The sequence below is a fragment of the Melozone crissalis genome, unplaced genomic scaffold (assembly GCF_028551555.1).
Source record: "Melozone crissalis strain CALT ecotype California unplaced genomic scaffold, PUWL_Pcris_2 ptg000537l_1, whole genome shotgun sequence".
NCBI classification, from domain to species: domain Eukaryota; kingdom Metazoa; phylum Chordata; class Aves; order Passeriformes; family Passerellidae; genus Melozone; species Melozone crissalis.
Genome location: NW_026536235.1, coordinates 3,053,141 through 3,067,491, shown reverse-complemented (window position 1 = coordinate 3,067,491; position 14,351 = coordinate 3,053,141). Strand labels below are relative to the sequence as shown.

Here is a 14,351-nt window from a genome sequence, read left to right as displayed (position 1 = left end):
AAACCCCCCTCAAACCCCTCCATTCTCCCCCCCCAGCCCCCCTAATTACCCCCAAATCCCCCCCAACCCCCACAATTCCCTCCCCGACTCCCCAATCCCCCCCAAATCCCCCCCAATCTCCCCATTCCCACCCAGCCCCCTCAAATCCCCCCCAAATCCCCCCCAACCCCCCCCATTTCCCCTCCCTAACTCTCCAAATCCCCCCCCAAACCCCCCTCAAACCTCTCCATTCCCCCCCCCAGCCCCCCAAATCCCCCCCAATCCCCCCATTTCCCTCCCCGACTCCGGAATCCCCCCCAAATCACCCCCAACACCTCCCTCAAACCCCCTCCATTCCCCCCCAACACCCCCCAATCACCCCCAATCCCCCCGAACTCCCAAATCCCCCCCCAAATCCCCCCAATCCACCCCATTTCCCCCCCCAACTCCCCAATCACCCCCAATCATCACCCCCAAACCCCCCTCAAACCCCTCCATTCTCCCCCCCAGCCCCCCAATCCCCCCCCAATCCCCCCAATCCCCCCATTTCCCTCCCCGACTCCAAATCCACCCCAATCTCCCCATTTCCCCCTCAGCCTCCCCAATCACCCCCAAATCACCAAACCCTCCCCCAACTCCCCATTCCCCCCATTTCCCCCCTAGACTCCCCAATCACCCCCAAATCCCCCCCAACCCCCCATTTCCCTCCCCGACTCCCCCAATCCCCCAAATCCCCCCATTTCCCCCCCAATCCCCCCATTTTCCCCCCGGCCCCCCCCAGACTCACAGCGGGGCAGTTTGGGGGTCCCCAGGGGGGCTCCAGGCCGGGGGGGCTGGCGGGGGGGGGCGCTGCCCGGGCTGGGGGTCCCGGGGGGCTCCCCCAAACCGCAGCAGCCGAGCCGGAGCTGCAGCTCCCCCCGCGCCCCCCCGCTCAGCAGCGGCCAGGCCGAGCGCAGCAGCCGCTCCTGGGGGGCAGGGGCACCCCGAAACCGTCAGGGACCCCCACACTGACACAGGGCACCCCGAAACCGTCAGGGACCCCCCCAAAACCGTCAGGGACCCCCCACACTGACACAGGGCACCCCCGAAACCGTCAGGGACCCCCCCCAAAACCGTCAGGGACCCTCATAGTGATACAGGGCACCCCGAAATGGTCAGGGACCCCCCCCAAAACCGTCAGGGACCCCCATAGTGATATAGGGCTCCCTGAAACCGTCAGGGACCCCCACACTGACACAGGGCACCCCGAAACCGTCAGGGACCCCCCCAAAACCGTCAGGGACCCCCATAGTGATACAGGGCACCCCGAAATGGTCAGGGACCCCCCATAGTGATATAGGGCACCCCGAAACCGTCAGGGACCCCCCCAAAAAACCGTCAGGGACCCCCCATACTGATACACGGCACCCCGAAACCGTCAGGGACCCCCATATTTATATAGGGCACCCCCACACTGACACAGGGCACCCTGAAATGGTCAGGGACCCCCGGGAAACCCCCCGCTCAGCAGCGGCCAGGCCAAGCACAGCAGCCGCTCCTGGGGGTAGGGGGCACCCCAAAAATGGTCAGGGACCCCCACACTGATATAGGGCACCCCGAAACTGTCAGGGACCCCCACACTGACACAGGGCACCCCAAAACCATCAGGAACCCCCCCACACTGACACAGGGCACCCCAAAAACGGGTCAGGGACCCCTGGAACACCCCCACCGATACAGGGCACCCCAAAAATGGCCAGGGACCCCCAGGACCCCCCCAAGCATGCCACAGGGCACCCCAAAACCTGTCAGTGCCCCCCAGGGCCCCCCAAACCCCTCAGTGCCCCCCCACATCCACAGGGCCCCCCCAAATCCCTTCGTGCCCCTCCCAGGGCTGGGGGACCCCAGGGGGGGTGGGAGGATTCTGTCCGTCCCCCCCCCCCCAAGGATTTTGGGGTGCAGGGGGGGGTCCCTGTGCACCCCAGGATTGGGGGATGGGCTGTGGGGTCCCAGGGGGGTCCCAGAGGGATCTGGGGGTGTCCTGGGGGTCCAAGGGGTTTTTGGGGATCCCAAGTGTTTTTGGGGGATCCAGAGTGGTCTGAGGGGGTTTTTGGGGTCCCAGGGGTTTTGGGGGGCCCCGGGGGGGTCCCAGGAGTTGAGGGGTCCAAGGGTGTTCCCAGGGGATACTGGGGGGGGTCCCAGGGGGTTTTGTGGGGTTTGGGAGTCCCAGAGGATTTTGGGGGGTTTCTTCAGGGGTTTTGGGGGGTCCCAGGGGGTTTGGGGGGTCCCAGGGGTTTTGGGGGCTCCCAGGGGTTTTTTGGGGGCCTGGGGGATTTTGGGGGGCCCAGGTGATTTGGGGTGTCTGGAGGGGGGGGGTCTCAGGGATTTTGTGAGTCCCAGGGGGTTCTGGGGGTCCCAGGGGGTTTTGGGGGGCCCGGAAGGTTTTGGGGGGTTTGGGAGTCCCAGGAAATTTTGGGGGACCCAAGGGGGGTCCTGGGGGTTTTAGGGGTCCTGGGGAGTTTAGAGGGCCTGGGGGGTCCCAGGGGTTTTTAGGGGTTCCCAGTGGGTTCTGGGGGGTCCCAGTGGGTTTTGGGGGGTCCTAGGGGTTTTGGGGGGTCCCAGGGGGTCCCATGGGGTTTTGAGGCGTCCCAGGGGATTTTGGGGTTCCCAGGATGTTTTGGGGGTCCCAATGGATTTTAAGGGGTCCTGTGAGATTTGGAGGGGCCCGGGAGGGTCCAGGGGGTTTTAGGGGTCCCAGGGGTTTTGGGGGTCCCAGGGGTTTTTTTGGGGGGCCTGGGGGATTTTGGGGGTCCCAGGTGATTTGGGGTGTCCGGGGGGGGGTCTCAGGGGGTTTTGGGAGTCCCAGGGGGTTTGGGGGGGTCCCAGGGGGGTTTTGAGGGTCCCAGGGGGTCCCAGGGGGTTTTGGGGAGTCCCGGGGGTTTTGGGGGGGTCCCGGGGTCCCCCACACCCCACCTGAGCGTCGCGGCCCAGGGCGAGGCAGGCGCAGGACACGCCACCGAGCTGGCACAGGAACACCAGGCCCAGGATCAGCACGTACTGGGGGGGTCAAGGGGGGCAAGGGGCACACACGCACAGAGACCCACCCAAAATCCCCTCGGGATCCCCCCCCCAAATGCCCTCTGACCCCCAAATCCCCCCTGAGCCCCCACAGCCAGACCCCCTGCAGGTTTTGGGGTCCCCAGGTGGGGTTTGAACCCCCCTGAAGGGTCTGAAGGGGCTGAGCTGGGGGGGCACAGGGGAGGGGGGTTGGGACAGCGGGGGGCTTTGGGGACACAGTGGGGGGGCAGGCGGGGAGGGGGCACTGGGGACATCCAGAGGGTGTTGGGGACACTGCCAGGGGTGCCAGGGACACCCAAGGGGGTATTGGGGACACCCAGGGGGCACTGGGGACATCCAGAGGGGCACTGGGGACATCCAGGGAGGGTGCTGGGGACACTGCCAGAGGTGCCAGGGACACCCAGGGGCCACTGGGACACTGGCAGGGACATCCAGAGGGACTTGAGGGACACTGCCAGGGTGCCAGGGACACTGAAGGGGGCACTGGGGACATCCAGGTGGTGCTTTTGACACTGCCAGAGGTGCCAGGGACATTCAGGGGGGCTTGGGGACATTGCCAGGGACATCCAGGGACGTCCAGGGGCGCACTGGGGACATCTAGGGGGGCTTGGGGACACTGCCAGGGGGTGCCAGAGACATTCGGAGGGGCACTGGGGACACTGCCAAGGACATCTAGAGGGGCTCAGGGACATTGCCAAGGGTGTCAGGGACACCAGGGGTGCATTGGGGACATCCAACGGGAAGTTGAGGACACTGTCAGGGGTGCCAGGGCCAGCCAGGGGGCACTGGGGACACTGGCAGGGACATCCAGAGGGGCTTAGGGACACTGCCAGGGGTGCCAGGGATATTCAGAGGGTGCTTTGGGACATCCAGAGGAAACTGGGGACACTGCCAGGGGAGCCAGGGGGTCTTGGGGACACTGCCAGGTAAACCCAGGGGGGCACTGGGGACATCCAGGGGGTGTTGGGGACACTGCCAGGGGTGCCAGGGATGTCCAGGGGGTGCTGGGGACACTGCCAGAGGTGCCAGGGATGTCCAGGGGGGGCACTGGGGACACTGCTAGGGGTGCCAGGGACATCCAGGGGGTGTTTGGGACAGCCAGAGGGGTGTTGGGGACACTGCCAGGGGTGGAGGGCCAGCCAGGGGCGCTGGGGACCAAGGGGGCTTTGGGCCGAGGGGACAGAGCAGGGCAGGACGTGGTGCCCCAAGTGGGCTGGGGGTTCACAGAGGGGCTGGGGGGTGCCAGGAGAGTCCCCTGGAGGGGTTGGGGGTGCCAGGAGGGTCCTCGGAGGTTCTCCCCCCCCAAAAGGATACGAAGAAGAGCAGGACCTGGTGGTGCCGCAGGGCCCCGAGCAGCCCCAGCGCCGCGATCAGCAGGAGGAAGACTCCGACGGCGAAGGCTCCTCCGAGCAGGGGGGGGCTGGAACCCCCGGCCAGGCCCCGCGCCCAGCCCGCCACGGCCACCAGCAGCACCCCTACCAGCTGGGGGGGGCACGGGTCAGGGGGCACCGGCAACCCCCAGAACCCGCCCGAACCGGGACTGTGCCCCCCGAACCAGGACTGTGCCCCCCGAACCAGGACTGTGCCCCCCACTGAACCGGGACTGTGACCCTCAAACCGGGACTGTGCTCCCCGAACCAGGACTGTGCCCTTGAACCGGGACTGAGCCCCCTCCCGAACTGGGACTGAACCCCCAAACTGGGACTGAACCCCCTCCAAACCGGGACTGGGCCCCAAACCGGGACCGAACCCCCTCCAAACCGGGACTGTGCCCCGGAACCGGGACTGAACCCCCAAACCGGGACTGAACCCCCTCCAAACCGGGACTGTGCCCCGGAACCGGGAGTGAGCCCCCCTCGAACCGGGACTGAACCCCCAAACCGGGACTGAACCCCCCCCAAACAGGGACTGTGTCCCGGAACCGGGACTGAGTCCCCCAAACCGGGACTGAGCCCCCTCCAAACCGGGACTGAGCCCCCCTCGAACCGGGACTGAACCCCCCAACCGGGACTGAACCCCCTCCAAACCGGGACTGTGCCCCGGAACCGGGACTGAGCCCCCCTCGAACCGGGACTGAGTCCCCCCAGCCCTGCCCAGCCCCCACTACAGGGGCAGCCCCAGAGCCGCCCCCAGAACGCGGGTCCCAGGAGCCCCCCCAGCTTTGGGGACCCCCCAGCACCCCAGAACCCCAAACTGATGGGGATCCCCCGCCCTCCAGACCTCCCCAGATCTCCCCAAGGCTGAGGGGTCTCCAATCTCTCCCAGAGCTGAGGGGTCCCCAATGCCCTCAGAGTCCCCTCAGGGCAGAGGGGTCCCCAATCCCCGCCCAGAAGAGTTGAGGGGTCCCCAATCCCCTCACGGCCCCTCCAGAGCTGAGGGGTCCCCACTCCTCCCCCAGACCCGAGGGGTCCCCAAACCCCTCACGGTCCCCCCAGACCCGAGGGGTCCCCCAATCCCCCACAGTGCTGAGACGTCCCCAAACCCCTCATAGCCCCCCGAGAGCTGAGGGGTCCCCCAATCTCCCCCCCAGAGCAGAGGCGTCCCCATTCCTCTCAGAGCCCCCCAGACCTGAGGGTTCCCCATTCCCCTCACGGCTCCCCCAGAGGGGTCCCCAATTCCCTCAAAGCCTACTCCAGAGGGGTCCCCGATCCCTTCAGAGCCCCCCTAGACCCGAGGGGTCCCCATTCCCCTCACAGCCCCCCCCCGCTCACCACATAAACCACGTTGAGGGCGCAGAGCGCGTTGCGCGAACAGGCGAAGCCTCCGCAGACCATGGCGGGCTCGGGGGCTTCGCGGCAGTCCCGGGAGGATGCTGAGGGCCCCGGGGGGTCCCGGGGGTCTCGGGGTTCCCGGGGCTCCCGGGGGTTCCGGGCTCCCCGCGCCGCGGCCCCTTTAAACCGCGGCCCCGCGCCCGGCGCGCCCCGCCCGCACTGCGCCTGCGCAGGGGCCCCGCCCCGCCCACCGCGCCCTGTGCCTGCATAGCCCCGCCCTTAGGCCCCGCCCAGTACCCGTGTTTAGGCCCCGCCCCGAGCACCGTATATGGATATCGCCACGCCCACATCATAATACGCTTTCTCCTTATTGCGCATGCGCACGCCTCGGGCTAGGCGGGGCGGGGCCTCCCGGGAGGGGGCGGGGCGATTTTGTGTTTGCTCCGCCCCCAGAACCTCGCCCCTCCTCCAACCCCCCCCGACCCCCCCTGGCCGCACAAATCCCGGCCCCGCCCAACCCCCGAGACCCCCAGGGACCCCCATGGCACCCCAGGACCCTCAGAGCCCCCCAGGATCCCTCCAGGATCCCCCATGGCCCCCCAGAAACCCCCCATGGCACCCCAGGGACCCCTCATGGTCCCCAGAACGCCTCCAGAGCCCCCCAGGAACCCCCCCATGACACCCCAGGACCCCCCCCATTGCATCCCAGAAGCCCCCCAGAGTCCCCCAGGAACCCCCCATGGCACCCCAGGGACCCCCAGAGCCCTCCAGGATCCCCCCATAGCCCCTGGGAGAATCCTGGGGAGCTCTGGGGGGTCCAGGGGGGCTCTGGGCAATCATGGAGGGTCATGGGGGGATTCTGAAGGCCATGGGGAATCCTGGGGGGCTATGATGAGGTTCTGGGTGGCTCTGGGGGGCCCAGGGGGGCTCTGGGGGATCCTGGAGGGCCATGGGAGGTTCTGGGGGGTTCTGGGGGGCTCTGGAGGATCCTGGGGGTCCCCAGCCACCCCCGCGTACCCCAAACCCCCCCGTGGCCCCCCGAGGCCGCGCCCTCCTGGGAAGTCCTTGAGGGGCCACATTTGCTCCCTTATCAACGCCCCAATGATTAATTCATTAATTAATCATTAAACAGCTCCGGGGGAGGGGCGGGGAGGGGGCGCTTTGGGGGTCCCCGCACCCCGGGAGGGGCCAAATTTTGGGGGGCGGGGGTCGAGTCCCCAAACCTGTCCTTGGGGTCACCAACGGGGGGAACCGGGGGTGCAGCCGGCCCGGGGGAGGGGGCGGTCGGGGTGGCCCCCCGGGGTCTGGCGAGGTCATGTCGCGACCTTGGCGCGTTATCGCGACAGCGGAAGGGGCGATAGGGGCGATAGGGGCGGCTAAAAGCGACAGCGGGGCCGGGGTGGGGGCAGCGATGGCTCCGTGGCTGCTGTGGCTGCTGCTGGTGATCGGGACCGGCACCGGGACCGGGGGGGCTCCCCCTGAGCCCCGAGAGGTACCGGGATCCCCCCGGGCGGTACCGGAGCCCCCTCGGGAGATACCGGAGCCCCGAGAGGTACCGGGATCCCCCCGGGCGGTACCGGAGCCCCGGGCGGTACCGGAGCCCCGGGAGGTACCGGAGCCCCGGGAGGTACCGGGATCCCCCCGGGCGGTACCGGAGCCCCCTCGGGAGATACCGGAGCCCCGAGAGGTACCGGGATCCCCCCGGGCGGTACCGGAGCCCCGGGCGGTGTCGGACGCGGAGCTCCGGGAGCTCTCGGAGCAGTTGCTCGCCGCGGACTCGAACCGGGCCGGGCCGGGGCAGCTGGAGCTGAACCTGGAGGGCTCGGGCAGGTGGGGACAGGGGGGACAGGGGGGACAGGGGGGGACAGGAGGGAGGGTGGGGGGCGCTCGGCGCCCTCCGTGTTCCCCTCATCCCCCTCCCCTCTGCCCTTCCCGCTCTCTGTCCCGCCTGGCTCTGTCCTCACCCCTTGATCCCACCTGTCCCCACGCCTGCCCTCCATCCCATCCCAATCCCAGTCCCAATCCCAATCCTAATCCTAATCCTAATCCCAACCCTAATCTCAATCCAATCCCAATCCTATCCCAACCCCAATCACATTCCATCCTAATCACATCCCAATCCCACCCCAATCCCAAACCCAATTGCATTCCATCCTAATCCCAATCCCAATCCCAACCCCAACTCCAATCCAATCCCACCCCAATCCCAACCCAACCCTAATGTCAGTCTCAATGCAATCCCAATCCCATTCCAACCCCAATCAAATTCCATCCTAATCCCAACCCAACCCAATCCCAATCCCACTCCAGTCCCAATCCCACCCCAATCCAATCTCACCCCAATCTCACCCCAGTGCCATCCCATCCCAATCCCACCCCAATTCCAATCCTATCCCAATCCTAATGCCAATCTCAATCCAATCCCAACCGCAATCACATTCCATCCTAATTTTATCCCAATCCCAATTCCATCCCATCCCAACCCCAATCCTGATCCCAATCCCAACTCCAATCCCAACTCCAATCCAATCCAATCCAATGCAATCCAATCCAATCTCACCCCAGTGCCATCCCATTCTAATCCCAAATCCAATCCCAACCCCAATCCCAACTCCAATCCCAACTCTAATCCGATCCCACCCCAACCCCACCCCAATCCCAATCCCAATCCCAATCCCACCCCAAACCCAATCCAAATCCCACCCCAATCCCAATCCCATCCCAACCCTCATGCCAATCCCAATCCAATCCCAACCCCAACTGCATTCCATCCTAATCCCATCTCAATCCCAACCCCAATTCCATCCCAATCCTGAACCCAATCTCAATCCAATCCCAATCCCATCCCAACACTAATCCCAATCCCCCAACCCCAACCGCAACCCCACCCCAATCCCCCCAACCCCACCCAATCCCAATCCCAATCCCACCCCACCCCATCCCAATCCCACCCCAATCCCAATCCCAATCCCATCCCACCCCAATCCCAATCCCAATCTCAATCCCATCCCACCCCATCCCAATCCCAATCCCAATCCCACCCCAATCCCAATCTCAATCCCATCCCACCCCATCCCAATCCCAATCCCAATCCCAATCCCAATCCCACCCCAATCCCACTCCAATCCCATCCCAATCCCACCCCAATCCCAACCCCAATCCCAATCCCATCCCACCCCATCCCAATCCCAATCCCAACCCCAATCCCATCCCATGGCTAATCCCATCCCGCCCCACTCCCTGTCCCGTGTCCCAGGCTGTTCTCGCGGGTGTCCCCGTCGCTCCTGGCTGTCCCCACGGTCTCGGCGCTGCTGGCCCTGCTGGACAATTACGAGCCTCAGACGGGCCGGGCCGAGGCGGAGCCGCCGGAGGAGCTGCGGGAGCAGCAGCGGTTCCTGGAGGCCGCGCTGGCCACGCCGGTGCTGGCACTGCTCGAGCGCTTCGTGCTCGACAAAGGTGGGGACACGATGTCCCTGTCATGTCCCCCTGTCCCCACGATGTCCCCACGATATCCCCGCGGTGTCCCCCTGTCCCCATGGTGACCCCACAGTGTTCCCTCTATCCCCGCGGTGTCTCCATGGTGATCCCTCTGTCCCCACGATGTCCCCACGCTGTCCCCCTGTCCCCACGGTGTCCCCATGGTGCTCCCTCTATCCCCACGATGACCCCCTGTCCCCGTGGTGTCCCCATGGTGTCTCCGCAGTGTCCTCATGGTGTTCCCCCTGTCTCCATGGTGTCCCCATAATATCCTCATGGTGTTTCCCCTGTTCCTACAGTGTCCCCATGGTGTCCCCGTGGTGTCCCCATGATGTCCCCCCTATCCCCATGGTGTCCCCACAGTGTCCCCCCTGTCCCCATAGTCTTCCCACCGTGTCCCCACGGTGTCCCCACTATGCCCCCACAGTGTTCCCCCTGTCCCCACCGTGTCCCCATGATGTCCCCGCGGTGTTCCCTCTGTCCCCGTGCTGTCCCCACGGTGTCCCCTATCCCCAAGATGTCCCCATGGAGCTCCCCCTAACCCCATGGTGACCCCTTGTCCTCCCGGTGTCCCCACGGTGTTCCCCCTGTCCCTACAGTGTCCCCACAGTGTCCCCATGGTGATCCCCCTGTCTGCACAATGTCCCCACAGTGTCCCCATGATGTCCCTCCAGTGTTCCCCCATCCCTGTGGTGTCCCCACAGTGTTCCCCCCATCCCCATGGTGTCCCTGCGGTGTCCCCACAGTGTTCCCTCTGTCCCTGCAGTGTCCCCACGGTGATCTCTCTGTCCCCACAACGTTCCCACAGTGTCCCCCCATTGTGCCCCCTGTCCCTACAGCACCCCCACAGTGTCCCTACAATGTTCCCCTTGTCCCCACGGTCTTCCCACAGTGTCCCCATGGTGTTCCCCCTGCCCCCAAAGTGTCCCCATAGTGTCCCTCCTGTCCTCCTGCCCAGTCCTTAGGGCTGGACCCCCCTGTCCACACGCCCCACCCTGTCCCCAGGGCTGTGCCCCCTGTCCCCACACTGTCCCCACGCTGTCCCCAGGGCTGTACCCCCTGTCCCCACACTGTCCCCACGCTGTCCCCACGCTGTCCCCAGGGCTGTACCCCCTGTCCCCACACTGTCCCCACACTGTCCCCGTGCTGCCCCCAGGGCTGTACCCCCTGTCCCCACGCTGTCCCCACACTGTCCCCAGGGCTGTACCCCCTGTCCCCATGCTGTCCCCACACTGTCCCCAGGGCTGTACCCCCTGTCCCCACGCTGCCCCCAGGGCTGTACCCCCTGTCCCCACACTGTCCCCGTGCTGTCCCCACGCTGTCCCCAGTGTCCCCGTGTTGTCCCCAGGCCTGTACCCCCTGTCCCCACGCTGTCCCCATGCTGTCCCCAGGGCTGTACCCCCTGTCCCCACACCGTCCCCACACTGTCCCCAGGGCTGTACCCCTCGGCCGAGGCGTTCCGGGCCGATCTCCACTCCATGTGGTTTGGGCTCTATTCGCGCTCCAAAGGACAAGCGCTGGACTCGTCCGGCTTCGAGCACGTCTTTGTGGGTGAGGGGACACTGGGGGACACGGGGGGACACTTGGGGGACATGGAGGGACATGTGGGGACACTGGGAAGGGGGGGACACTGTGGGGATGGGAGGGAGCAGGGACAGGGGTTGAACAGGGGGACACCGAGGTGATGGGGGACACCAAGGGGGTGAGGGGACAGCAAGGCAATAGGGGGCACACCAAGGGCATGGGGAGACACTGGGGAGGGGGGGGACACCAAGGTTGGAGGACACCAAGGGCATGGGGGGGGACACTGTGGGGATGGGGGGACACCAAGGGCATGGGGGACACCAAGGGAATGGGGGAGACAATTTGGGGTAGAGCTGGGGAGGCTTGGGGGGCAATGCCGGGGGTTGGGGGGTCCCTGGGGGGTGGCAGCTGTGGTCACCGGCTGTCTGTGTCACCCGTGTCCCCAGGGGAGGTGAAGAAGGACGCGGTGTCCGGGTGTCACAACTGGGTGCAGCTGCAGGCGCTGGAGAGCGCGGGGAGGCTGCAGTACCTGGGCTACACCTGGGACGGACCCGTGAGTGGGGACAGGGGACACGGGGGGACATGGGGGGGACACAGGGACATTGGGGAGGCTGCAGTACCTGGGCTACACCTGGGACGGACCCGTAAGTGGGGACAGGGGACACGGGGGGACATGGGGACATGGGGACAGCTGGAGTACCTGGGGTGCACATGGAATGGGCCCATGAGTGGGGACAGGGGACACAGGGGGACACAGGGACATAGGGACATGAGGACAGGGAGGACATGGGGACATGGGGGACACAAGGACATGGGGATGGCTGGAGTACCTGAGCTACACCTGAGATGGGCCTGTGAGGGGACAGGGGACATGGGGGGCACGGGGGACATGGGGGACAGGGGGCATGGGGACATAGGGAGGGATTCCCTCAGTAAGGGATGGGGACAACACTGGGGGATATGGAGACCCAGAGGACAGGGGGACATGGGGGACATGGGGACAAGGGGACATTGAGGACATGAGGATATGGGGACAGGGGGACACGGGGACACGGGGACACGGGATTCATGGGGACACAGGGACAGGGGGACACAGGGGACGTGGGGACACGGGGAGGGATTCCCTGAGCAGGACATGGGGACACAGAGGGGGCACCCACTGCAGCACCCTGGGCTCCCCTTCCTGCCCCATCCCCCTCAGTGTCCCCAGCCAAGCTCTCTGTCCCCAGGGGTGTCCCCAGGGTCGCTGTCACTGTGTCCCCGCAGTGCCCTGAGATCCCACCCCCCACATTCCCCCCGAACCTCGCGGTCCCCTGGGTTGTCCCCACTGGTTGTCCCCTGGAGCATCCCTGGTGTCCCTGTCCCCAGAGGCCACACCCGCTGTCCCCCTGAGGCTGTACCCGCGTGTCCCTGTGCCCTCATGGCCTGGGTACCCCCCGTGCCCACCCCCGTGCCCCTCCCTGTGCCCCCGTGCCCACCCCCGTGTCCCTCCCTGTGCCCCCCTTGAGCCCCCCTGGCTGCGCTGTGGCTGCGGATGGGCACCCACGGCACCGTGTCCCCCTGTCTGTCCGTCTGTCTGTGTGTCTGTCCGTCTGTGTGTCTGTCTGTGTGTCTGTCCGTCTGTCTGTGTGCGTGTCTGTCTGTGTGTCTGTCCCCGCCCGTGTCCCCTTGTCTGTCCGTCTGTCCGTCTGTCTGTGTGTCTGTCCGTCTGTGTGTCTGTCTGTGTGTCTGTGTCTGTCTGTGTGTTTGTTTGTGTGTCTGTCTGTGTGTGTGTCTGTGTCTGTGTGTCTGTGTGTCTGTCCCCGCCGTGTCCCCTTGTCTGTGTGTCTGTGTGTCTGTGTCTGTCTGTCTGTCTGTGTGTCTGTCCGTGTGTCTGTCCCCGCCGTGTCCCCTTGTCTGTGTGTGTGTCTGTGTGTGTGTCTGTATGTGTGTCTGTGTGTCTGTCTGTCTGTGTGTCTGTGTGTGTGTCTGTCCCCGCCGTCTCCCCCTGTCTGTCTGTCTGTCCGTCTGTCCCGGCAGTGGGCGGCCTTCCCGGACGTGCTGTCGCTGCGGTTCCGCTGGGACGGGCACCTCAAATCGCGGGGGTCGCTCCTGGTGGGCTCCAGCCCCGAGTTCGACCTGGCGCTGTTCACGCTCTGCTTCCTGGCACGGCCCGACAGCCAGTGAGTGCGGGCACCGCGGGCAGGGGCTGGCACTGCCACAGGGGGCACCTGGCACCGAGCGGAGGGGGCTGGCAGTGCCCGAGGGTCTGGCACTGAGAGGAGGGCGCTGGCACTGACGGAAGGGGGCTGGCACCGCCCCAGGGGGATGGCACTGAGGGCAGGAGGCTGGCACTGCCACAGGGGGCTGGCACCGCCCGAGGGGGCTGGCACTATGGGCAGGGGGGTGGCACCGCGGGCAGAGGGGGCTGGCACTGCGGGGAGGGGCTGGCACCACGCCAGGGGGATGGCACTGATGGGAGGGGGCTGGCATTGCCCCCAGGGGGCTGGCACCTAAGGGAGGGGGCTGGTACCGAGGGCAGGGAGCTGGCACTACCCCAGGGGTGACCTGGCACCCACCCGGGGGTTTGGTGCCCACCCGGGGGTCCCGGCCCCGGGCTCACCCTCACCTGTCCCCGCAGGTGCCACATCAGCCTGGGGGGCGAGGCCGCCACCATCCAGACCTACAGCTGGGACAAGCAGCGCCTGGTGGCATCGGCGTACCCCCTGACCCCACAGTGAACCCTCCAGGACCCCCCCAGGACCCCCCAATGAACCCCCCAGGACCCCCCTGACCCCACAGTGAACCCTCCAGGACACCCCCAGGACCCACCCAGGACTCCCCTGACTCCCCCATAGACCCCCAGGACCCCTCAATAGACCCCCCCAGGACCCCCCGTGACCCCCCAGACCCCTCAATAAACCCCCCTGACCCCATTCCCGCCTCTGCCTTGGACGGTGCAGGGGATGGGGACACCGGGACCCCCAAAGAGTGCTGGGAACCCCCAGGGGATGCTGGGACCCCACAGTGACCACGGGGACCCCTTGGGGGTGTTGGGACCCCTCAATGACCATTGGGACCCCACAGTGGATGTTGGGACCCCACAGTGATCGCCAGGACCCCACAGTGACAATGGGGACCGCTTGGGGCTGCTGAGACCCCACAGTGACCACTGGAACCCCACAGGGACTGATGGGACCCCCCCCCTCAGTGGATGTTGGGACCCCACAATGACTGCTGTCACCCCACAATGGCCACTGGGACCCAACAGTGATCCCTTGGACCCTGCAGTGACCCCTGGGACCCCCCAATGGATGTTGGGACCCCACAGTGACCGCTGGGACCCCCCAGTGGATGTTGGGACCCCACAGTGACCGCTGGGACCCCCCAATGGACGCTGGGACCCCCCAGTGCCCGCTGTCACCCCGCAGGTGGTGGCACCGCCCCAGGTCCTGGGACCCCCTGTGGGCACTGGGGGGGATGGGCAGGAGCCCAAGGCCGGGGGGGACACGGGGACACCCCAAGGGCCCTGGGTGTGCCTGGGGTGACACGGGGACACGTGGGGAACACCTGGGGACATCTGGGGGGACACGGGGACATCCACAAGGGGCCTGGGTGTGCCTG

The 14,351-nt window shown here is 66.4% G+C and overlaps 2 protein-coding genes across 2 annotated transcripts; one reads left to right on the top strand and one right to left on the bottom strand.

Annotated features, from left to right (window-relative positions):
* Positions 1-766: 766 nt before the first annotated feature.
* TSPAN31 (tetraspanin 31) lies at positions 767-5,941 on the bottom strand (the record flags this gene model as incomplete). The annotated part of the gene is made up of 4 exons (XM_054295204.1): positions 5,748-5,941; positions 4,351-4,518; positions 2,932-3,015; positions 767-944 (listed from the first exon to the last, which is right to left on the bottom strand). Coding segments are annotated over exons 1-4 (493 nt in total), but the record flags the coding sequence as incomplete, so codon positions are not given.
* Positions 5,942-7,052: 1,111 nt separating this feature from the next.
* On the top strand, positions 7,053-13,468 carry LOC128950322 (uridylate-specific endoribonuclease C-like). Its single transcript, XM_054295203.1, has 6 exons — positions 7,053-7,577; positions 9,004-9,203; positions 10,659-10,775; positions 11,195-11,301; positions 12,768-12,910; positions 13,369-13,468. The coding sequence occupies exons 1-6, from the start codon at positions 7,063-7,065 to the stop codon at positions 13,466-13,468; spliced, it is 1,182 nt and encodes a 393-aa protein (XP_054151178.1). The 5' UTR covers positions 7,053-7,062.
* The last annotated feature ends 883 nt before the right edge of the window (positions 13,469-14,351 follow it).

Coding starts and splice junctions, on each gene's coding strand:
- LOC128950322 (XM_054295203.1), top strand. CDS start 7,063: ATGTCGCGACCTTGGCGCGTTATCGCGACAGCGGAAGGGGCGATAGGG. Junction 9,204..10,658: donor GCGCTTCGTGCTCGACAAAG/GTGGGGACACGA, acceptor CACTGTCCCCAG/GGCTGTACCCCTCGGCCGAG. Junction 12,911..13,368: donor CTGGCACGGCCCGACAGCCA/GTGAGTGCGGGC, acceptor CTGTCCCCGCAG/GTGCCACATCAGCCTGGGGG.